Raw genomic sequence first — 25,459 nt, forward strand, 5'->3', positions numbered from 1 at the left:
TTTATGGTGTTAGTTTCTTTTTACAAATATTTTACCCTCAGTTCTTTCTTATTAAAGGGTTACAATTCCTTTTCCATTTGGTGTACATTCTCTTGGTTGCTTCAGTAATCTTTGTTGCTATTTTTAGATATCATGCAATGAACATTAATGTTTTTTTTGTTAGTTTGATGCATATTTTATTCTATACCGTATTTCCGTAGATTGGGTAGAACATGCTCATTCATACATTCATTCGACATAATTTGCTGTAGGCTATGTGGCAATATCTATTTTGCCTAATTATTTTTTGGTGGTATTTTGTTAACTTCAACAAAAATATGTATATATACACACATATATCGTAGATAATATCACCTTCAAAGAAGTAAAAAGGGCAGGAAAAGGTATGCATTAGTTTAGAGCAGGTGGAAAAGAAAGCTGTTAGATGTCTCCATTTTTTTCTTTCTTATATAATATATATATGATATTATATTATATTATATATATATATATATATATATATATATATATATATATATATATATATATATATATATATATATATATATATATATGTATATATATATGGATGTATATATATATATATATATATATATATATATATATATATATATATATATATATATATGTTATATATATTGAAGTTAACAAAATATATATATATATATATAAAATAATAATTGTTGTTGAGGTAAAATAGATTTTGCCACATAGCCTACAACAAATTAAGTTGAATGAATGTATGAATGAGCATGTTCTGCCCAATCTATGGAAATACAGTATAGAATAAATTATGCATCAAACTAAAACATTACAAACATTAATGTGCATTGTATGATACCTAAAAATAGCTCCAAAGATTATTGAAGCAATCAAGAGAATGTACACCAAATGGAAAAGGAATTGTAACCCTTTAATAAGAAAGAACTGAGGGTAAATACCCTCTGTGGCTAGAAGGGGAATATTAATAAAAAAAAAAAAAGCTTTTATGAAACAGCAGAGAAAGGGAGATGGAACGACTGAGGAAAGGAAGAACTGAAACTAAAAGCAAGACACTGTAACAGCTTTCCAAGAAAGGAAGTTTCGATTAAGGGGACTGTTACATATCCTGACTAATTAGGCGGCTAAAAGGAGAAGATACAAAATTTTTGTGCTGTGAGGTAAAAAATGAAAACTTAGAACATTTCTTACTCTACTGCCCAGCATATAATGAGACTAGTAGTAGATATATTTTTGCGCAGCAGTCATATCAGGAAAATAAAGAGTAACTGATAGCTAATATACCTTTATTTATAGTTCTGGTGAAGGGGGGGAAATTGAAAGTAGGAAAGAACTTATAAAAGATTTATGGCTTTACAGTAACAAAAAAAAAAATACAAACAAAGGAGGAATGAAACGAGCAAGGGAGCCGTTTCAAATACAAATCCTGCCTAGTACTACTACTATTAGTGTTAATTACTATTGCCACTACTATCACTGCAGACAGAATCCGAGCAATGTGGAAGCCCATAAATTTATCCAAAAGTTTGCTTAGCATTGAAAACAGATGCGCTGTAAATTCACAAACAGTAAGAGGATTAGCATCGGGATTATTTAACCATGATGACAGGTGTCTTCCCGATCGGAAAATCCTCAACAGGAAGCAAGGGACAGGGCCACTGTAAGTTGTTATCTACACTTACCATATAATTTTTAAAGTTATCTTTTATGCGTTTCTCACAGTTGTTGTAGGTGTCAGTCACTTTTTTTTTTTTTTTATCAGCCTACTCCTAGGCTAGTCTATATCCAACAACTATGATTGACTCCGGTGAGGAACAGGGTTTTCAGGTTTGGGCAAAACCTATTGAAAATTCATCAGTCAGAAAAGTAGGAAATGCATAATTCACTCAAAATGATACACTGTTGTACATCAGCAATCATCGGAAAATTGATAAAGCATGAAAATGTGGTATGGGCCTAATGGTATTTTACTGTAAACCATTAGGCTATCAGATTATGGATTTGAAAGTAATGTTCTGTGTTAATGTGAGTTTTGAGTGTTTCTGATGTTCGATTCATTAGTCAGTGAGTAGTTTTAGAAATACTGGAACTCATCCTGTATATCCTACTATTTGGAGGATTGCAGTGGGAAAGTTAGGTTTTTGGGTGGGGGGAACACTAAAAAAGTGTTATAAATGTAACTATAAATAGTATTGACAAGGATGTCAATCCTATTTAGACAATGGTTTTCATTCAGATTAAGGTAAGTTTAGTCTATGATATGTTTCCAGTCTAATAGGCTATGCACTGGGGTAGGAACCTGCTGCCCTAGGTTAGGTTAGGTTTGGTATGGTGTGGTTGGCTACATTGCATTCTTATTATTCATTTGTAGCACCTTAGGTTAGGTTAGGAGGGTGTCTAGTGCTAGGTATGGACATAGCCCTCAAGGTGAGGTTAGGTAGGGCACTAAGGGCTAGGTAAGGACCCAGGGTATTATTTTATAAGTTGCCAATACACGACATGAAATTGTAACCTACGTTTGTTAAAAGAGCTCTTCATCAAATTACAACTTATAAGGTAAGACAATACTGGCTCCCCTCCCCCTCCATAGCTAATACGGCAAAATTGTAGCCAATGAACGCTCCCAGGTTACGTGGTATTATTTTATATTGGCAACCTATAAATTTTTTTTTTTTATATACCCTGCATGAAGCTCACCCCTGCTGGGTAAGAAGCCTGCCCCCTAGGTTAGGTTAATCCTTCCTTGTATTCCACTGGTCTTGTGTTTTTCTCCACCCAAAAACCCCCCCTTTTCCAGTGTGGTCCCCCAAATTGTAGGATATAAGAGTAGGGTCCTCTATTTATAAAGGCACTCATTTGCTAATTAAACAAATATCAGAAATGTTCAAAGGACACTTTAAAACATAGGAATGTGATTTTTTTTAAAGTCCAAAATGTGATAATCATTAAAGTAAAAATTTATCAGTATTGTAGCAAGGATAGTTACAAGGACCTTCTTTGATAGTTCTACAACTTTAGTAGGTCGTCTTGTTCTTTCATTCTTAATCCTGTCCATTTTTGTCACGCCACACATCCTTCTAAGCATTTTCATCTCTTCTGCACATAGGAATTATGTATTATGTTAAAATTCTATTAATTAAGAGAAGTGTATTGAAACTATAGTAAAGCAATGATGCTTATTTGAAAGTTTTTCTTGTTTATTTACAGATTGGCATTGTCCAGCAATGTAAAGAAAATTAATCCTTCATTCCACTGTATCAATAGATGTAAACATAAAAATTCTGGCAGAGATGATATATCACATCTATTTATTCCCGTCCCAGTCAAGGTATTTAAGTTTTCTGTATGTGAATAGTAGACACTGTTATTTTAAGAGATTGGTTACTAGCATCAAACTGGGGCCTGAAGATTATGTAACTTTGGATTACAGTTCATCAAGCTTTTTAGTTAAACATTGGACTGTTCTAAGACATTTTGTAACACTTACTTCTTAGCATGGGGCCTACTATGAAATTTTTATGCCATTTTTGTGATCTTGTAGTTATATAAGAAGGGTGTAACACAGTCCCCCTTCAGGTTAAAAAAAATATTGATTGATCTTCTTGTTTTTGAAGGAGTTTCACATTAAAAATGTGAACTTGTTAATAAATCACACTGGTACAATACTTAAAGTTCTTGTAGTTGAATAGTCAAGAGTAGGAAGTCAAATGTTTTCTCTTAAAATTAAATTATTTTATACTGAAGTGCATGCTGATTCCTCAGGCAGATGTAATTGCTGTTAGTGAAAGATTTTTCTTTTAAAAGTGAATTTGTTTGTGGAATTAATGGTAAATTATTTAGATTCAGCTGAAGATGCTGTTGTCGTAAGGTATATAGAAATTTAGTCCTAGAAATTCTTTTTTGTCAGGAATTATTTTCTCATAAATATAAACCATTACCTTTTATTCAGGAGTGTTCTTCAGACTAAGCTAGAATCAGTCATAGCAACTAGGTAACAAGGCAATTAACTGGTGATCTTCAAACCCTCTAGGGGAAGGAAGGGAATTCTGTCCAAGCAGCCTTCAGGGCCAGCCACACTTTCTGTGTCTGGTGCTGGGAGGATCCATCCTCTGGGAAGCTTGAGACAAGGAACCACAACTTCTTCCTCTGGAAAGGGTAAGGAACCACCCCAGCCCTTTCCTCCCCTCCCAAGTAAGGAATAGAAGGTACGGACACACTGAGGTTAGCAGTCCCCTCTCCAACTTGAAAGAGTAGGGGATGCCTTTCATGCAATTGTGGCAGACACAGGGCAGCATGGTCTCTGCTGGGTTCCATCAGAGAAGGCAACTTCATGATTTCTGTGGATCTGAAGTACCTACACTTTGGCTGCAAATGGATAGATTACCAGTTCAGAGCTCTGCTTCAGATTGGCAACAGCCCTACAGGTGTCCATACAGGTGTTCACTTTGGTGTCAGATTGGGCCCAATTCACAAGTTATATACTTGCTGTGTTACATGGATGAATGGCTTGTTCTGGCAACCTTGCAGATCTAATTGCTCTGAAACAGAGATCACCTGCTCTCATTTTTTGCAACCTGTGGGTTGTGATAAACTGGAAGAAGTCGGAACTCTAACTAAAGCAGCAGGCATAGTACCTTGGCATGTATATAGTTGCAATTCTTATTGTGACAGGAACAACCAGCTCAGCTTTGGAAAGTAATTTTCAGCCACCTCCACCTGACATTCTTGGAGGAACTCATCCAGCACAGGCAACTCCTATGATCAATTCAGTGACCACAGAAGTGAGATTGGTCAGCCTCAAGCAGTCTTACTTCTCGGCTCATGCTCAGGGAGATCAGAATCAGAGGACCTTGCTGGGTGGTTTGACAAACTCACTGCAGGAGTTCCCTTGAACTCAAAGCCTCCTGTTTACTGATGTATGTTTTAGGTGTGTGGTTCAGAGGAAGAACCTCATTTGCACATCATTTTTGAATTGTATGAGATACAGCTTGCCCTGCAAGCGTTCCAAAAGTTTATGATGGATCACTCCGTAGTATTGATAAGTTGATGAGTGACAACAGTTGGCAAGGTACGTGCATGAGTGAATGGGTTGCCATGCCATCAAGCTGTCAGCCAGGTTCATTCTGGGTATGAGGATTGTGATGGCAGACCAGTTCAGCCACCAGACTGGGTAGTAGTGGTAGAGAGGCTGTTCTAGATTTGGGGAATCCTATCACCAACCTATTTGCCACTTGTCTAAAGAGGAAGCTCCTGGTGTCCTGCTCCCCATGCCAGATCCATGGTCAGCTCTGGAGGAGGCCTTCCAACACCCCTTGGATAACCCCTTGAAGAATCTGGACATTTATGCCTTTCCTGTACTCAGTCTGCTTCTTTATCACACCAGAGCTCAGAATGACCCTGCTATGCCCTTGTTGGCCCCAATCCAAGCAGTTTCCTGATCTGCTGGATCTTATTTGAGACTCCTGGAGAGATTCCCCATGCCATCTGTCATTAGTGTTGTAGAAGGGGTCTCTCTCAGGGTGGAGCTTCTGTTCAGCAGACTGTGGGGTTCCTTGTTTGTCTTCTTTAGGACTAGCTCCTAAAGAAGGAGCTGGCTCTCAGTTGATGCTCCCAGAGAGATTTCCCATGCCCTATTCAACATCAGTTACCCAACAGCTCCTGCAAAGGAGAGACTTTTCTTGCTGGACAACACAGGAGATGTAAGGGTACCCCAAATATCCTCATCAAAAGTGTATCAAGGAATGTGGGGCATCTTCTGTGATTGGTGTTGTAGAAGGGTTCTCTCTGAGGTTGGAGCTTCTGTTTAGCAGATTGTGGGCTTCCTTATCACCCCTCTTTCAGACTAACTCCTCTCAGTCTCCGCAGTGAAAGGCTATCGTTCTGCCTTGAATAAACTCTCCAGACTGCAGGGTATGGATCTTTCTACTTTGGAGGAGCTATCCATGTTCATGAGGAGCTTTGAGCAGTCTTGCCCTCCTTGAAGCTTTGGCCTCCAGCAGTAGGATGTCAATCTCATCCTCCACAGCCTAACTCAGATGTGATATGAGCCCTTGGGGGAGGCCACAGACTGAGATCTCACTCTCTAGAATTAGCCTCTAACCCTTGTATAACCCTTGGAGGTAGGGCATTTCATTCTTGTTTATTCCTGAGTTTGGGGTGAAAACCTAGAACCTGTAGTCACTGATGAAGGGTACAAGATGTCTCAGTTCCCTCTCTCCTGGGGCTTCTTTGGTGGTGATCCTGAGGAGAAGTTTTTATGCCTGTTTTATATACAGTACTGTATGAGGCATTACTCAAGAAGGATCCATCCTCTTTGACCTGTGTCTCAATGCATTTTTTTTTTTTTTTTTAGTACTGGCAAGCGCAAGGTAATGCAGGGTACCATCTCTTGTATTTTGGAGCAACTTTTTAGGTAATGAGGACAGATGTCTGGGAATATCTTATGACCTTGTACCTCATTCTAACTAGGGGCCATCAGCCATAAGGCCCTGGATACCTTCTTGGACCAGTTGTGGCTGCTCAACATGCTGTGGAGTCACCCATCTCCTTTTGGACAGAAAAGCATCTTGCCAAAGATACTCGAGGGCATAAGACTGGGGTTGAATGGTTGAGTGACTGGTTTCTCTTCGTTCCTTTTTTCCTCACTGCAAGGCAGCAGCTTGGGTTGAGCACAGTACATGCTAGATTGGAAGCAGGTGCTGGTAAGTTGCACAATCAAACACAAACACACCATTGTAGAGCTGCAGCGTATAAAATGTGAGACTTTCAACTCTTTAATGGGGTTTGGTGAGTGAGTTAGAGCTTTACTGTAATCTGAGGACATTAGCTCTACTGATGGGATTTCAGGTGCCTTCAAACTTGTTAACTCTTGTATGGGTCACAGTTGGTTCTTCAAGGTTTTCTTAGATGAGCAAGATCTCACACATCTCACTCAGGCTCAGGGCCTCCTCTGCTCACTGTTGTGATTGGGAACAAGACATTTCTGGGTGGAGATTCGACTTGACAATCAGTTGAAAATGGATTTCCCACTTAAGGAGTGAGTCCTACATAAAAGACTATGGTTTGTATTCCAATAGGAGTAAATCAATTTTTGAAAGTAATTTCCTGTTTTTCTTAGGTACTGTATACAAACCAGAGCCACTTATTATAATCCCACCGCACCCACCCTGCTTCTTCTTGGATGGTGAAGGGAAAAGGGTCAATGATAATAGGTGAGTCAGGGATTTCCCCCACTAGCCCTACCACCAGTTAACTACCCTGTTACCAAGTTTCAACAACCAGTTCTAGTTTTATCTGAAAGGTACTCCTACATAAATGGCTCTGGTTTATATATTTAGGAAAAATACAAATTTTAAAACCTTGCTTTTTTAATAGTATAATTTTTGTAAATCATATTGTGTAGTGTTTACTAATTCATCAGCTTTTTGGAATAGGCGAGATCAGATGAAATCAATGTTGGAGCAGAGATTACCGGGCCACTGCAAAAAGAAGACATTTTGAGAGTCTTGAACCGTTTCTACAGCAACGAAGATATCAGGGAACTGGCTCGTGAGCATGGGTTAGATAGTAAGTTCTGTTAAGTTTTTGTTGTTTGGAAAGAGTTCACTTGCTATATAATATTTTAGTACTGAAGGATTTAGGTTTGGTTAGTCAGTTAGAAATTGAATGCTGCCTGTTTAATGATGTAACTAATTAAGGTTCTTAATTGTTTGGCAATACAGCTCTTTATATTTCTTTTAGGTGTTTGACAATACAGCTCTTTATGTTTCTTTTAGTCATGACTGTTTTGATTGCTCGTCAGTGGTTTTCTTTGGTGGGTTTTGCATTCTTCCTTCTTATGTTGATTTTGAGTTTATTAGTTGAGATATTCTCAGAGTCAAGTGTTTATTATATATAGCAAATTGTCTGCAACCAAACATAATTCTTATTGCTGAATGTACTTTAGCCAATAATTCTCTTCTCATGTTCTTTGTCATTGTTAATTTCTGTGCTGTATTTAACACTGTGCTGAATACAAACTTTAGGAGAATATTTAGGAATGTGGTTTATGGTACAGTATGTACATCATTGTTCATTTATAAGATGTATTTTAAAGGTTTTTTTGGCAGGGGTGAGATTGTTTTCATGAAAGTGTCCTTTGAAATGTCTTAAAAATTCTTGTTTTATGTATATAGTCCATTTTTGCTGGTATCAACCTTTCATAATGAACTTCATTGTATAACCATATACTGTATATTTTTTAAACAATATTAAAATATTTTTATGGGTTATCAAAGTGAAAATTGATAGAATTCATTTAAGTGTTTCTTGTTCCTTTTTTGCAGAATGAAAATAATTTTTTCATTCTTTAAAGTATGAAACTGCTAAAACTATTAAGACTCTCATTATACTGTATTGCATAGTGTAGTCTCTTTTTCTTTTGTCAACAGGGAAAATTCAGATATCAAGGCTCTGAAAGAAAACAGAGTTGCAATTCTAGTTTTGCAAGCTAACTTATAGAGAATTTCCAGCTGCTTTATAACATAGGCTATCTTAAATCTTCAACTTGATCTTACTATTCCTTATTTGGGCCGCCTCACAGTGTTCAAAATTTTAAAACCACGTTACTGTATGTGTTTCTGCATTTTTAAAGAATCATTAAGTCAAGTGCTTTTGGACTATAAAAATGTAAAGAAAATGTAAAAAAAAAATTTAAGATGAAAAGTATATGTTGCTACAAATATAAAAACAAGATTTTTTTTTAGTTAAAGAACATTCAGCTTGATTATCAGTACTTCATTCCCTTGTACATTGATGGAAAGCACCTGTTGCTTCTTAAAACAATGAATGATCACTGTTAAGAAGCATATGCACTGTACAGGAAGTAACAATGTTTAGCAGACATTTAACATTAATTTTTTTCATGTATATGTATATTACAGCATGCAATTTTGTATAATCTGTGGTACAAGTATAGGCTACACAGACTGAGTGCTCTTGTTCATCTTTTGACATGAATTGTTCATATATGAACATCATACTTACTCTGTATTCATTATCATATTGAAATACCCAGTAGATACTTAGCCATAATGAAGAAGTATATATAATGACAAGTAGTTGACTATTAATACAGTACCAGTAATATTTATACTGTAGATGTTAGCCACAGGTGGTCTTTGTCCATATCCAATGTCTCTGTATTATTAACTATTTACAAAAAGATTTTTCTGCATATGCTTTCATGAGCTATCTGTGTGGTACTGTATTTCTGCATATGTTTAAAGTTCTGGAAAAAACTTGGTTTATTTCTTCTTATTCTTCTTATTCTGAGGGTATATTTGTATTTTAATTCTTTCTATAAGATAAAGTCATTCTGTTTTAGTTTTGTACTTTTATATTTTAGGAATACAGCATTGATATGTTCGTCATAAAGTTAATACTAAAGCCATATGTTTTGGAGTTGTGGTGCTCAACAGGTATGTTGTAACAGTTTTATGCTTTGTTAGTACAGAATGCAGGTAGCTTTTGGATAAGGCTCCTTGTAGAATGTAATGCCCTCTGTTTTAATTTTAAATTTATTTTATTGCAGACTACCTGTATCAGCAGACTTTCATCAGTTTCCGGAAATTTTGTGTTGAATCTGAATCGTTACCTGTTGATTTGCACATAATAATAAGTGACATTATACAGGTAAGGGGTCTTCATTTTTTTTCTAAATTTTACTTTTATAATAGAAATGGGTTTCTTGTCATGTTTATATTTTCTAAGCTTGAGAGTTGATATGTAGTACTGTAGTTATTATGTTCAGTTTCATTGTTTTTAGTACTGTACTGCATTGTAGTATTTGGAGTTAAAGCTAGTTTCACATAGACCCAATATACTGTATTTTATTTTGTCCTATAATTTCATCTCTTGTATGATTGCAGGGTGCTGCTCACATTCATGACATATATCCCCAGTTTAGAAAACATGCACTGAAAACTTTCCCTCACTTGAATTGCATTGATGAGCTGTGCAAAATATCTGACCTCTCAACTCCTCCAAACTGGTAAGAGATATTATTTCTTTATTAAGAAATCTAGTATGTAGATGTTGATAAAACATTATCTTCATCTGCCATATATTTGTACAAACAAGCATGGCAGCATATATTAGTTTTGTGTCCTTAAGTTTGCTGGAAAATAAATTCAGAAAATGGATGTTGATTAAATGTCTTTGTGTTCTGCAAAAAATGTAAAATAACTTTACCAGTTTTAGTCAGCATCAGGTTAATGGTCATGTTTATATGACAAGAATAACTTTTCTAAAAAGATACTGTACCATTAATACTACTTGGTATTGAATGTTGAAGCACAAGTATTAATATATGTAGGTATGATTTTAAGTTACTTTTAATGTTTCTTAAGATTGAACATCTATTATGTTAGACTTAACAAAATATCCTATATCTGGCCAGTCATTTGTTAATGATAACCACACTTTTGAAATAGAAACTCATCATAATTAAAAGATGTGTGAAGTTTGGTAAAATGATTGTAAGTATATTATGAAATTTTGGAATTGTAGTGAAAATTGAAGCCTTTTGATTTTTTAGGTTTATTTGAAACAAATTGTGAGTGTGTGTGCTTTGCTTGTTATGTTTATAGATAGAAACTAGTGCTATTGTTAGAAATTACTGTTTTTATGACTTAGTGCATATTCTTATTCAACAGGTACCCAGAAGCTCGTGCTTTAAATAGGAAGATAATTTTTCATGCAGGACCAACAAATAGTGGTAAAACATACCATGCTATGCAGCAGTTTTTGTGTGCTGACTCTGGTGTTTATTGTGGACCTCTCAAACTTTTAGCCACAGAAGTTTTCCACAAAAGCAATGAGAAGGTATGGTAACAATTTTATTTTCATCGTACACTCCTTGTGGAAATTGCTGTTAAATGTCTTTTATCATCGTTGTTTTTACGTTAAAATTTATTTATTATTATTGTTTGCTTGTACTGTGTACTTTTCCATAGTTCCATAAGAACTTAAGTACTGCTGAGATGTGATGGTTAACTGTTTAATAGCTGTTTACAGTAATCAAAATAGGAAACTTTGTTGGAAATGTTGTTTCTGTACTCGACTATAAATCAGAGTAATTCAGCATTATGCCCTATGGCAGAGACTTATCTGTTACAGTGGTAATGTAGTATAGATTTGAACATGTTTTTTGTGTTGATAGGGTACACCTTGTGACCTGGTAACTGGAGAAGAACGAAGATTTGGCTATACAGATGGTTCATCTGCAAACCATGTTGCTTGTACTGTAGAAATGGCCTCTGTAAATACTGTATGTAAGTATATTACAGTACAGTACTTTTCTGTACTTAGTTTTATATTGATTTTGTTACAAACATGTTAGCGCATAGTTTGTGGTTCCTTTGAAAATCTGATAAATTTTATGAATGTTACAGTAAAAAAAGGATATGATATGTATTTGCTTTTTATTATTAAAGCACTTTCTGCTATGATAAACAGGAAAATTATCTATGAGAAAAAAATAAATTTAAATTCCTTTTGATAAAAAATGTACAAAACTTTTCATTTAAGTAACTTTCCTTAATCAGATGATGTCGCTGTCATTGATGAAATACAAATGGTAAGAGATCCTCAGAGGGGCTGGGCTTGGACAAGAGCATTTCTTGGTCTCTGTGCCCGGGAAGTTCACATTTGTGGCGAGGAGTGTGCAATTGATATAGTCAGAGAATTGGCATTGGCTGCTGGAGAAGAAGTAGAGGTAAGTCAATGTAAGGTGTGTCAAATATTGTAAAAAAATTGGATAGTAAACATGGCTAATCCCTACCCATGCTGTCTATTCCATGCTCTAGACAAACCTTGCATTTTGCATCTAGTAGCACAACTTATCAGACGTGTATGAAAAAATTCATTTTGTAAGGAACAGAAAAGTCTGATAAGCATGTAAACATAGGAGGTGCTGAGATGAATGTGACCAATTGTGTCTTAACTTTGGCCTTTCTAAACCTATAAGAATGATTTCCTCTGTTACCAGTGTAATTGATGCATCAAGCTCTGTGTGGTGCTGCTCATATTCACTCATTTTCTGCATTACTTGCAGCTTATACTTGCAGCTTATATAACTCCTTCAGTTTTAAGTCCTATACTTGTTGCTAGTGTTTTTCAAGTATATGTGGTGATTTTTAAGATTTATTCAGGTTACCCCATTTGTTAAAACAAAGATACTGTAATGTACCAACAGTGAATGTCAAATTACAGTACATTGAAAAGTTTTTGTTCACCACAACCTTATGAATGTTATGGATTATTATTTTAGTGTAAGTTATCAAAGTTACACGAAAACATTTTTAGGTCATGTGTCAGTTATATTTAAGTTGCCATCATTGGTTGCTTTCCATTGCTGCAGCACTCCTTTCTTTACTGTTGGTTGATCACAACTCCTGCTGCTGTTCTTGTTGTACTTCTAATTGGTGCTAGTGTTACCAATTTCTTTGCAGTTTCAGCTGCCCAGGTACTGGCTGCCTTGCTTGCTGCACTGATGTCTGGACCTTACCAGTACTCATGCCACTTTGCTAGTCTTGGATTGCCAAACACTGTTGGCAGAAGAAAACATATGCAACTGTGTTGCCTATATGACACTTTGTTTGAAATGCAATTGGTGAACTAAGGAACATGCTAAAGTGATCTTTACTCTTAAATAAATTCATGCAGCAGCCATTCATTGGTATAGAGTTGGTGAAAGTAGTGACACAATCAATGGGGAAAAGAATTGAAAAAATTACTGAATCTGCAGAATTCATTCTTTTTATGCCTCATTCTATCAAATATCTAGGAAGTACTACTACTTCAGAGCACCTGACCTTTCAACATAAATTTGTTTTTGATCCAGTTTTTATCCCTGCATATATTCTACTAAACTTTGTCACCTGGGGCAGCCTGGATACACTGAGCCAACATATATCCCCTGAAATATCTGAAATAATGGTCATCAGAATGTCTGTGATATATACCAGTATCCAACCCTGCAGATCAGTTGATGAAGTTTTATTTAGTCATACCAAGAAGGTCAAATACCTGAAGATGGAGATAAACATTTTGATTTAGTTGGATCATCTTTCAGCAGACTAAGCCTCAAGTCTGTTTGTACTAATCAGGAACCTCCAAAAGCAGCCAAGCCTCCAACCTGGCCATGGCAGGCTGCTAGTTCAGTTATAGCCATTGGGGATGGTGGTTTCCCTTTAGCCATGTCAATTATAACAAGTCAGCTGCAGTTCCCCCAGATTTTATTCCTGTTAGTCCTTTAATTTACCTCTGTTCCTACTTCCTCTCTTCAATTTTGCTGCCCAGCCTCTCTGTTCTTCTTGTTTCAACTGTGGGGTTTTCTCCCAGTTCCAGCTTTAGATCTTTGTACTTCATATCCTTTATTTTTTGGATCTCTTTATCTTGCCATCCAGCCTCTCTTTCTCTTTTTGCTGTCTTGAAAATGCTCTAGTGCTTTTGCTTGGCAGCATAAATTTCATACATCAGTCAATCAACTCAGTAGAAATTCCCCCAGACCTTCAATAATTGTATGGTTTATCTTGGCTCAGATAAGTGTCCTAGTTCCTCAAATTCCAGACTTTTGTTTCACAGCCAGTGGCTCTTGGTTAGGGAGCTCACAGCCTGTGACAAGCAACAGGAACTAGGTCGGGTGAAGAGGAAGCAAAATCTCCTTTTTTTGGAACCAAGGGCAGTATATCTGGCTCTTCTGTCATTCTGCAAGGTAGTCATTATAGTTTTTAGCATTGCTACACCAGCATCTTCAGAAACCAGTATGTTACAAGTACATTACCTGTTTCGACTGGTAATAAGGTTTTGTTTGGTAGGAATATTGAATATTTTGCCAGCTGTCCCTGTATTTCACTGTATTTTGCCTCAGCAATCTCCAGTGCCCTCCATCTTTTCACCCAGAATTTATTAGGCTAGACCTCAGAGATCAAAGATTTTTGAAGTTGCTATAATACTAGCCATTGTTTTTTACCTTCTCTTGACACTCTTATTTACTAAGCAGTGGGACAGTAAATTACTTACACCACTTTTCCAGTACTGGCAGTCTCCATCTTTTACCCATTTCTTAGGAGACTATCTGTATCTGCAGTTAAGGCTTCAAGACATTTTTATCAAGTATTGAAGCTTTGGCCTGTAGGAGTATTACATGCAGGGACCTTGAGAATCTTCCTTATGGGACATCCCACTTTTAGGATGTTATTTCCTTTTAGTCTCTTCAGAATTGGGTCTTTGGTGGGTTGATCTTTTACTTTTGATCTCGTAGCCACGAGCCAGGTTTCTCCTCTCAGCTTCATGAATCTTGCTGCCTTACATAATTTACTGGAAAATGAGGGAGGTGACCATTGCGAGACTACCTCCTGTGTTACAGACAAAAGGCTGATGGATCCAAGCACATTCAGGACATGAAAATGGTCATGTAGTATATCATTAATGGGTTTTTATGAAAAAATTTGCTATAAACATAGTATTTTAGTTATAAACATAGTATTTTAGTTAAGACTGAAGTATTAGAAGGGATTTTTGTATGGCCCTATATATTTTCAGGTTAGACGTTATAAGAGGCTGACTCCCCTAAGTATTGAAAATTCTGGATTGCAAAACCTAGATAATGTTCATCCTGGGGACTGTATAGTATGTTTTAGCAAGAGAGACATCCATTATGTTTCAAGGGAAATTGAAAGAAGAGGACATGAGGTAGCTGTTATCTATGGAGGTATAGTAGATGCAACCTTGTTTGAACATAAATTTTAATTAGGTGTTTGATTATTAATTTTCAATATTGAATTTTTCAGTGATGTATGAAACTTGCAAGTTAATAATTAGTCTGTACTTTTTTAGTTGCCATTAGAGAGCATAGATGTTATCTCTTGGTAATTTCTTTGGAAAATTACTTTTTTCAATTCCTTTTTCAGTTTGTCTGACCTCTTCATGCTTGACCTTCATAAACTTGCACTGCATAAATAACACTAATCTTCCTTTTTTGTGTCCAAAGAGATGAAAATAAGAAACTGAAAATTTGAGTTTATACTTCCAACTGCATCATTAGATCTCTAGTTATAAACCCATTGTAAAATGGCTACAACAGTTATTGCTGGGATTCTTGCATTTGAGCAAATTTGTTATTTAATTACTTTATGACTGTCAAGAGTAACAAAGCTTTTGTGTTAAATATTTGGTTTTCATTAGAGTCAGTTAATTATTTGACCTTTATAAAATTATATAAAAGATGATTCACCTTAAATGTATAAAAATTGCACGTAAAGACATTCTCCTGGAATGGATCAGGAGTTAAGTAAATTTTAATTCCAAGTAAGTTACAAAGCATAGGATATTCTTTTCCGATTATGAGTTGCATTCGTTACAACAACTGGCTTATAGTTTTACCTACGTGCATGGGGAGTCTCAGGCAGCAAACTTTGTTATAAAGATAATTGTTTGATTTGTATTGTTTACAGGTTTGCCCCCTGGAACAAAGTTGGCTCAAGCTTACAAATTTAATGACCCAAATCATCCCTGTAAAGTTTTAGTAGCAACAGATGCCATAGGAATGGGCCTTAATCTGTAAGTAAACTACAGAATTGTGTACATTTGTTATTTTCCAACCTTCAACCCCAAGAATGTTGCTTTACTTCCTGTTGTGTCTTGCATATAGTGTACTTGAGGCAAAACTAGAGATTTTATTGCCTTTGGTCCCATGGCTGTCCAACTGCTTAATTTTTTCCTTCTCAGTCTTTTTCCCTATATTTGGGAATGAAATTTTTTGGCCAAGCCTAATGAGAATAGATATTAATATTGTTATTGATTATTATTATTATTAATTGTTATCAATTATTATTATTATGATGATGATGATGATGATGATAATGAAGTAAGTTAGTTATGGTTGTTAGTTTTTGAGACAACTGAGTCACATTTCTAGACTAAGATGGCTTGTGTGAAGATTTATTTTTAAACTGCTTGCAAAAATTTGAACTAAGCAACATTAAATATAATAAATAAGTGATAATAATATCACTTTGAAATTAGGTTGAAGTTTTTTCAAATATGTTAAATGTAGACAAAGTTTTTGCAGAAGTGTTGATTTTTGGGTATTTAATGGTGACCACTTCTCACAGTCAGGTTTCCTTCCAAGTCATGTAAAGGTCCTTACTTTTTCAGGATCTTTATACAGTACTTTCCGTTAGTTATAGTACTGTATTACCATATTAATTAATTATAAAGTTGTTAGTTTGATGAACCAATGGAATTGCATCTTGGATCTGGTAACATATAGGTACCATTAGGGTTGTTCTGATTGGTAGTATCCTTTTCTAGTTTTACCTTTTCATCTTTCATTGTTTTGATTGTTATTTTTGCATTTTCCTCAAATGAAGTGTGTTAGAAGTAGTAAGGACATGTGTGTAGAGACTGGAACTTAAATTAAGATGTCAAAAGATTGAAATGTTTGGCTGTCTGATTAGAAGGGGAAAGGAGCAGTCCTTTAGCAGAATAGTAATATGGCTAACAAGCATAGCAGATGATGCAGAGTGTGTTAAGATGAGCATGTAGAGCAGATAGGAATTTCAGTAGTTGCCAAGATGGAAGAGAATAGCGAGTGCTCATTGGGATTCCTAACCTTAAAGGAAAACCTCATGTAAAATCATTCACTGTGATAGTAATGACACTAGTTAGACTTATAATATGATGTTAGTTACAAATATTTATTTTATTCAGTTCTGTTTCATTCTTTTTTTTTTTTACCTTATGGTTGTGCACTTGTAATATGTGTTACCATGGTGTTGATGGAAAGAACTTGTATGAGGGTCATATCCCTTTGTATAATACAGTAGTTGAGAATATATGGATGAAAGTAAGTGGTATAACTATAGGGAGCTAATGATGATTAAAGCACGGGCAGTAAGTACACTTTGGTTTTGCTACATCTTCACCTAAATTTTCCTCAAGATTAGGCAAAACTTCAGACATTGTGTTTTCATGTAGGATGTTGAACTGTATGACTTCATTTAGTGATGCTTCACTTTTAGCTTCTGGAAGAATATCTGCAGTTGTAAGGTTTTCATAACCAACTTGTCTAAAGTAGCCATCAGGTTTGAGACTTTAAAACATCACTCTTAAAAAGGAGAAATTTTCCTGATTCTTCCAAGAAGTTTATGGGAAGTGGAGTCTGTTTCATCATCCATATGCCCATATTTATCAGCCTTGTGATGTTTTCGTCTTTTGTTTTATGTAGAAGTCACTAGTAATATTGTATATTGTCCACTTGGAATCTCAGGTACCCTTCAGTCACTTGCCTCACTTTTCATGTTACTAGCTACAGTATACTCTCGACTCCACGACATGATGCATCAGCCGTAAGACAGTTTTTCGATTCAAGTTTCTGCATTTCAGCTGGCAGCCACCTGGCAGCTTATAGGAATGGGATCAAACTATGGAGGTACTCGGGGAATTGGTTGGTGATGGCAAGAACTTGACAGTGACTATGGTCACCCCTGTTTGGCCGTAACAAGTGTGTTCTTTGACCTCTTCTTCATGTTAAATGGCCTTCCCAGGGGGATCCCCACATTTTCATAAATTGCACAGGAGATACTGCTGGTTCTTGCTTGAAGACTATAAAGACAAGGTAGTGGGAAGCCATCACAGGGCCTTGCAGAGCTTGAACTGCTGTCATTTACCAGGCCAAGTGGAGCTTATTCTATAATAAGCATGGTAAAAAAAAAGAAGTTAATTTAGTCTTTTCCAACATTCCTTTAATTGGAGACTTTCATCTTTTCCTTCCTTTTCCTTGTCAGTTTTAGCCACCAATGGCTAAAGACCACCACTTTGCAAATCTTTTAGCATCAGGGACTACAAGTGGGTTGTTTAGTGGAACTGATTAGCCTTATCAAACATTTTGAGAAGGTCCCTCAACAGTTCCCAAGCCTCCCAACTAGGATCATTCCTTGGTCTTGACTCAACTAGCCTACATACAAGCCTTTGGTACAGGCTCCACTTCAGGATCTTGTACTTACAACAGCTTCTCTCCTGGCATTTATATTTTCAAGGCAGGTCAGCAAGATTTCATGCACTTTCTTATAGGGTTCACATTCAAAGGTTTGTTGTTTGCAGCTGACTTTGTGGCAAAGGTTCAAACTCTAGGTTGCAAGGATTATTCCACAGCACCCTTTGCCATACAGTATCTTTTCTGGTATCTGTTGCTGTTAACAAAGAGGACCTTCTCTCATCTGGTAAGGGCAATAGGTCCAGAGATTCCAGAAGCAACACCTTGAGATTGTTTCTTTCAGTGGGTCAGTCCAAGAAACAGTCTCAAAGAATAAATTCTCCTACTGGCTCAGGCAAGTCATCCTCAGAACTCACATCACATGATAGATGGTGAAGCAGTCAAAGGAATTTTAGGACTTTAGTCATTTTGCAGAATTAGCTTATTGTGCTATATTTTATTTTGCAATTTTTCAATACTCAATTCTTGTGTGAGACATGGAATCAAATTTTCCTGATAAGCTCTGCAAGTTGTGTAGGATATAAAATTTGGAAGTAATTGTTTAGAATATTGTCTTTTCACTTTTAAAATCATGGTTTTAATTTTTGCAAAACATGCAACCATTACAAAAGCAATGTCAATTTCATTACCTTTGAGTTCACTTTTATAGGTTAAATTGAAATCTGTATTATATTTTTTTGGTCAGAAAGTCCTCCACCAAAACAAAACCACCCTTCTTGAACCACTGGTTGCTCAGAAATATTTTGCAATATCCACAAGATAAATTTGCCAGTTCTGTTTTTTGTTACACAAAACATCAAATACACTTAAAAGTAAATGGCATTAACATTGTTCCATATTACGTTGTTTTGTTACCATGGATTTATAATACCTGTTGTAGCATTTAGTCATTTTATAACTTTGTACTAAACATCATAATGAAAAGCGATTCAGTTATCACTGTACTTGATTTTTCAATCAGGAGTATTCGTCGCATTGTTTTTTATTCGCTCATCAAACCCACAATAAATGAGAAGGGGGAGAAGGAAATGGAAACCATTAGCATATCAGGAGCTTTGCAAATAGCAGGACGTGCAGGCCGCTATGGAACACAGTGGGAACATGTGAGTGTGTAGTAGATTTTTATTGGCAGCTTCTTACAATTTCCAAAACAGTGAGGTTATTGTCCTTAAAAATGCTAATAAGCTGAGCAATTTCTGAAAGTGAAGTCCTTTGGATTTTAAGGTAATTTCCTTGTATGTAAACAAAAGATTTATATAATAGTGGTAATATTTTTGTAGATAAAACTAATATAATTGTTAATGTTTAGTGTTACTTTTGAAGGTGCCCATAGTTGATATTATCATTTACAGGGTTATGTTACTACCATGAAGTCTGAAGATCTACCAACCTTGAGGAGGCTTTTAGGAAATGTCCCACAGGATATTGAACAAGCAGGACTCCATCCAACTGCTGATCAGATAGAGCTCTTTGCATATCATCTACCCAGCTACACACTCTCCAATCTCATAGTAATGCATAGTAGCATGTACAATGACTGAAATGAGAGCTGAGTTTCAGTGGAACGACTGTCAGGGTTTAAAGAAATTGATGAGAGCAATGACACACATAGCCTTTTCTAGCTTGATTAAAAAAGGTGCATGCAATATCACTCAGTAATATGAACATGCCAGTACTGCTGGTATTGTGAGGGCATTAATAATTAAGCCAAATGACTGTCGTCTGAAGATACTGTAGTTAAATACCTGATGCTCAAGCTGATGTAATTAATATAATTCTGCATCTATATAACTCTGGTTTCTAAAAATAAGAATGAAGAAACAGCTTACAGTATTCCCCACTGTCACTACACCTCTCCATCTAAAATTTAGTTCATTGTAGCATTTTTCTATGCAAAAGAAATATGTAATCTTATTCTTTTGCATAAGTTTAGAATTTCTGTAGATTTGAAAGTGGTGTGGAAACCATTTATTAATATCAAATTTGGCCTATTCCACTAGTTTTGCTTTCTATTATTGATCAAAATCAATAAAATCTTCATATTTATACTTTACGTACCCCAGATCAAACTATTTTATCTTTAGAATTGTATCATTCTAAAAAAGCGCTGACATTGCTTCTCATGCTGTTTGATGAATTGATTGTTAGTTATAGTTTCCCACGTAAAACTCTTCTTTAGTTAAGATAACTTTTCCCAATCTTGTTGATGTTCTTACTGTGTATCTGATTACTCATATCCTTGGCCTGAAGTGAATATTTGTTGCTCTTATGGGTGTGAATTAAGACTCTTAGTCTCTCTCTAGCCTTGATATAGTTGCTTTTCTGGAAAACAAAGTAATCATTCACATTTTTGTTAATAATGAAACATCTTTTTTTTTCTAGGATATTTTTGTGAGCCTTTGCACAGTGGATTCATCTTCGTATTTCATGTGTATTATGGATGATTTCAAGTTTTTAGCCGATTTAATTCAGCACATTCCATTACAACTGCGGGCTCGTTATGTGTTTTGCTGTGCTCCAATCAATAAAAAGATGCCTTTTGTTTGTGCAATGTTTCTGAAGGTAAGGGAAGTTTGTTGGCTTAATCTTTTATTTATCAGTAGACTAAAGATTTTCTCCTGCTGTGTTTTTCCTTTAAAGGAAAAGCACTACTGTTTTGTGAAATATTTACTTAATCTGTTTTCTTGTTTGAAATCCATTACTCATTAATAATTTAAAATGCAAAATTCATTTAGATGCACAAAACATAGCATTTCAAAGAAAAATGTCATTGTTCATACTCAGCCAACTCTGTGGTCCATGAAATGATGTCATTCTCATTCTTCTGTGCACATAAATTGAAAATGGATGTACTGCCATTCTCCTGGACTACTGCTGCATTTTCTACTTTTTTAATGATTTGCTATTGATGGAATGATGTTTTAAGTGCATTTTCATCTCATATTCAACTCTTTTGTTATATGGAGTGATGTATAATTTTTTTTAGCATTTAAGTGCTACTATTGTGATGATGATAACTCAGTGTGCTTGTGTGGGTAGGGATGCAAGTCCTGCTCAGCCTTTGTCTTGTCCTTGGAGGAGGACCTCATTTGCAGTGCCCTTTGTGAAGGGACCAAGTGTGTTCCCAATCTTATAAGGTTTGCAAGGATTTGTATAAATCTGTGGTTTAGCTTCATGCAAAAGTGTGTCCCTACAAGGGATGTTGTGCTTCCTCTGTTGGCATGTTATCAGGTTCATCTGATTATCCTCCATACCACCTCCCATTGCTGTCAGGACATCAATCATATGCAGTGGACTGTCTCTGGCCTTCATGCCTGCTGTCTTCTCTCCAGGGCAGCTGTCTCCTTCATAGTTGTCTCCCTCTCCCAACGGTATCCTGTCTACCCCAGGTGGTGCTCTGCCTGTTTTGTTTGCTGCTTTTGCTTTTGTGCTGACCATCTGCCTGCCCAGACCTTCACTCATGTGTGTTCTTCGTTCTGTTGGTGATGTATTTGGTAACTGGTTCAGGTTGGAGGTTACATCATCTTTTCAAGGTCAGTCATATGCTGTTGTTAACTGTTAGGCACAGGAGTTGTTCTCTTCCTCAGTCCTGGCTCTTTCTGTTCCTGATACTACCTCGCTTCATGGTATTGCTTGTCCTGCAGTTCTAATGTCTTTATGTGGATAAATATTTCTATCTCTCTGCCTTTGGATATTTTACTGATCCAATGTACACAACCCTTTCAGAGGCCCTTATTGTTCATTTGCTTCATCTTACTCTGGTATTCCCATACATTCAACAGTGTATATATGTATCGGAACGATCCTTACTATGCAATTGCTCTCATGTTTTCAGCTGTCCCTGCAGACATGTCCAATCCAGTTTCCTTGATTGATATAGCATTCTTAACCCCATTGCACCTTCCTTTACATTTTATGCTGCTGTACCCAGCTCCTGTGTTTCCAGTTACCAAAACTCTTACCTTAACCCTTGCCTCCACCTCTTTGGTGTCCGTGCCAGCATCGTGACTGGCTTTGTTATTAACTACTGCACTTGTCCTGGTTCTCACCTTGCCTTTGGTGCTTCCACCTGCTATGGGTACACATGCTTTTCCCATGGGTATTTGGTGTATAACCAATACAGTTCAATCCCTGAGTGCAAAGAATAAAAAAAAAAGCTACTCTAACATATCTTAGTTGTTGTCCAACTTTCAAGCAACAGCATATGTCAAGTATCAGAAACAAATCATGGAAAGAAATTTTGTCAGTCTTCAATATTTTCAGTTTACTCAGGGCCAGCCCTGTTAGAATTTGTGGTCTTGTTGTACTGTTTATTAATAAATTAATAACCTCCACACAGCTATTGCCGAGGAATTGGGCTAGATTGCTGGTTTGTGTGGCAAACATGGTTCTCATATATTCACAGCCCCTCCTCTAGTCCTTGGATGGCACTTGGTGTAGTCAGAACACCTCTGCCAACTTTTACCTATGTATTGTCACTCATAAGACTTTGGGATCACTCATCATCCTCCTCCTCTTGATTCATCCCTCATTTATCTGGCATACTGGAGGCTTTATATTTCATGGAGTACCATGTCTTCCATTGTTGACCCATTACTTATAGAAGTGCCCTTTATATGAAGTAATATTCAATTACATACTCACTGCATATTGCAGCTCTCCTTAAACTGGAAGTTTATTTTCGATTCCCATCATTTTTCCATAGACTGGACTTATGGGACTTATGGCAGCTACATCTTTCTTTTTGTGAGCTCATCTGCTTCATCTTTGCTTCTGGGTTGTGATTCAGGCTGTTTATGAATAAAGCTTTTGTTATGACAAATAGTGTTTCTACAATCAATCAGTTTTTTTACTGACCCATTAATTGTATTTTCTAGTGCCTTCCTCCCATAATCAGCCTTTAGGAGAGTGGTACAGGAGAATGAAATGAGCATCACTTCATGGGCTAGGAGGTTGGCTGGGCAAGTGCCATGGGATTCTTTCTTTGAAATATTTTGCTGTATGCTTGGATGTGTTCTGGAAAGTTTAAAGCTGTTTATGATCACTGGGTGGTTTGTACAAAAACTTGCTTTATTATAAGAACATATATGATCCAGTGCTCTGCTATTGAACATCTAATTTGAAGTCTTACTTTATCATCACCATGTAAAGTAGCTTATTTAGTTATAAAAAACTTATTTTCCCAGATAGTTCCAGTATGTTAAAGAGAACTTTTGCACTCTTACAGGAGATTGCAGCATTAATTTGCTTTAGAATATGTCTTTTACATACTTGTTGTTGGCATTTTGTTTTTAATATGTCAAAAATAACAGGAATTATAAATAAGGAAAGATTCCTCCTAAGTGTGCACGTCAGACAATTTAGAATATAGATTTATACTGTAGGTGGTGGTGTCTTAAATTTCTAAGGACATATAGTAATGCAATGCAGTTTTAGGCTGCAATGTGGGAAGTTTTTCCAAACAGATATTTTCATTTGAATGTATAAGTGCTGTGGCTAACTATTGTTCTTGCTCTAGATTCCTTGCTTTCATATTACATCCTTTTAAGAGATATTCAGTTACTAAAACCTTTTAAAAAATTCATTCCAGTTTGTTCGTCAGTTTTCTCAAAATGAACCAGTAAGTTTAGACTGGCTTTGTCACCAGATCAAGTGGCCATTCTCTCCTCCAAACACTATTCTTGACCTAGTCCACTTAGAGGAAGTATTCGATGTGTTTGATCTCTACTTATGGCTCAGGTAAGTCTTAAGAAGAATTGAGTTACAATCAGCTGTTTGGAATTACAAAAGTGAGGTACTGTGATACCAGTGAAAATGAAATTTTATATATTGAAGATTTTTAAAATGATGGTATCACTATGACATTTCTGTTATAGAACTCAGGCTGCACTATCTAAAATTGTTGAAATATAACACAAAATTATAAGGATAGTATTAAAGTATTCATATACCAATATCATGCTCGTTAATAGACATCTAAAAGCGTTTTTTTTTTAGTGAACTGGAGAAATTTTACGTATTAGTGCATATGTTTCATGTAGCACATGATTAACCTTTGATCTGTGTCTATATATTGTGGACTGGTTGTTTTTCCTTTGTTAGTATAGTTACTGAAAAATACTTGATGACCATATGGTGGTTAGCAAAACACATGTCAGTTCCAAAATGTTTTTTCAATGGTGGGGTAGCTTTTGTTGGGAAAATTTCTGCTAAGATGGCGTTGACAGTTATTACCTACTTAGTAAGACTTGCCATTCTCCTTTTTACTGTTACTATTCAGAGATTTAAACAAAAATATAAATTTTTTGTAATATAGCCTGCTAACATTTTCCAGTGTCTTACCCTTTGAAGCACAGAGGACTAGTTTTTAGGTGGTCTGGTTTAATGGTTTTATGAATTGCCATTAAATTTCTAGAGTGGACAATAAGACTAACACTTTACAACTGTAAAATGTTGCTATAATACTTGAAATTGTTTTGAAAGCATAACAAACGGTAAGTTATCTTTTGGTTCTATTTCAACAGATAAGCAAGATAGATTTATACATGGTTATTATCACATCTAAGTGATTTTCTTCATGGTTATTTTTAATGTTTTTATTTAAACTTTGTACTTCCAGCTATCGGTTCTCTGATATGTTCCCTGATGCAGACCTTGTCAGAGATCTTCAAAGAGAACTTGATGAACTGATAGAAGATGGGGTTTCTAACATAACAACTCTGGTTCAGAAGTCGGGTACTCGCATTTCAAACTTGGATGACAGTGAAGACACATTCATCATGGACCAAAGAAAGAAGAATTCTGACAAAGGCCGTATGTATCATGGTTTACTTATTCACTGTAGTCTCATATGTTGCTAGTATGCAGAATCTGTTTATGTGAATAAGGATCACTTAGCAGTTTTGAGAGTGCATTTTCACAATGTTAATAAGCTGAAGAATTGTTAAAAAACCATCTTTCCTGGACATTTTGTAATTGAATTTATTGTCTACCATGGGTTTCCGGAAAGAGTTGATAACGCCATTCATTAGAGCCATCAAGTAGGAATAACTTAACAATTAAGTCATCCAGGTAATAATATCTAATTGTTTAAACAGTGCTGAAAACAAGAGAGTAATATTTTAAGCATGATATTATCCAGTGTATTTACAGTATAAGTACGTTTACCCTACTCATATTACCCTCGTGAGAATTGGTTGGGACTGTTCATCATCATCATTAGTAACATATGTTATGGCAGGTTTTGCACTTTATGCATTTGTTGAGTTCCATTCCATCTCTTCTACTTAATGTTCTTTAAGCCTTAATTAATAGTCCTAGTCTTTAGCCTCCCCTCCTCCACAATCTTGTCCCTACCACTGGTCGACAGTCTGCATCTTCCACATCTACCTTTGCCAAACAGTTGCTTCATTCCCAGTC

At 35.9% G+C, this 25,459-nt stretch overlaps 1 protein-coding gene across 1 annotated transcript in view; it reads left to right on the plus strand.

Moving 5' to 3' along the window:
* The first annotated feature begins 1,277 nt into the window (after nucleotides 1-1,277).
* The window catches only part of Suv3 (Suv3 helicase), a 30,603-nt gene continuing 6,421 nt past the window's right edge, over nucleotides 1,278-25,459 (plus strand). The window contains exons 1-15 of the mRNA XM_067106610.1: nucleotides 1,278-1,660; nucleotides 3,208-3,328; nucleotides 7,434-7,566; nucleotides 9,572-9,672; nucleotides 9,909-10,030; nucleotides 10,695-10,863; nucleotides 11,201-11,312; nucleotides 11,586-11,755; nucleotides 14,587-14,755; nucleotides 15,498-15,603; nucleotides 19,002-19,143; nucleotides 19,393-19,551; nucleotides 20,423-20,602; nucleotides 23,631-23,779; nucleotides 24,660-24,853. Of these exons, the coding sequence (XP_066962711.1) occupies nucleotides 1,497-1,660; nucleotides 3,208-3,328; nucleotides 7,434-7,566; nucleotides 9,572-9,672; nucleotides 9,909-10,030; nucleotides 10,695-10,863; nucleotides 11,201-11,312; nucleotides 11,586-11,755; nucleotides 14,587-14,755; nucleotides 15,498-15,603; nucleotides 19,002-19,143; nucleotides 19,393-19,551; nucleotides 20,423-20,602; nucleotides 23,631-23,779; nucleotides 24,660-24,853 (2,191 nt within the window). The 5' untranslated portion in view covers nucleotides 1,278-1,496. The remainder of the gene's footprint in view (nucleotides 1,661-3,207; nucleotides 3,329-7,433; nucleotides 7,567-9,571; nucleotides 9,673-9,908; nucleotides 10,031-10,694; nucleotides 10,864-11,200; nucleotides 11,313-11,585; nucleotides 11,756-14,586; nucleotides 14,756-15,497; nucleotides 15,604-19,001; nucleotides 19,144-19,392; nucleotides 19,552-20,422; nucleotides 20,603-23,630; nucleotides 23,780-24,659; nucleotides 24,854-25,459) is intronic.

Source organism: Macrobrachium rosenbergii, chromosome 7 (assembly GCF_040412425.1).
Source record: "Macrobrachium rosenbergii isolate ZJJX-2024 chromosome 7, ASM4041242v1, whole genome shotgun sequence".
Taxonomy (NCBI): domain Eukaryota; kingdom Metazoa; phylum Arthropoda; class Malacostraca; order Decapoda; family Palaemonidae; genus Macrobrachium; species Macrobrachium rosenbergii.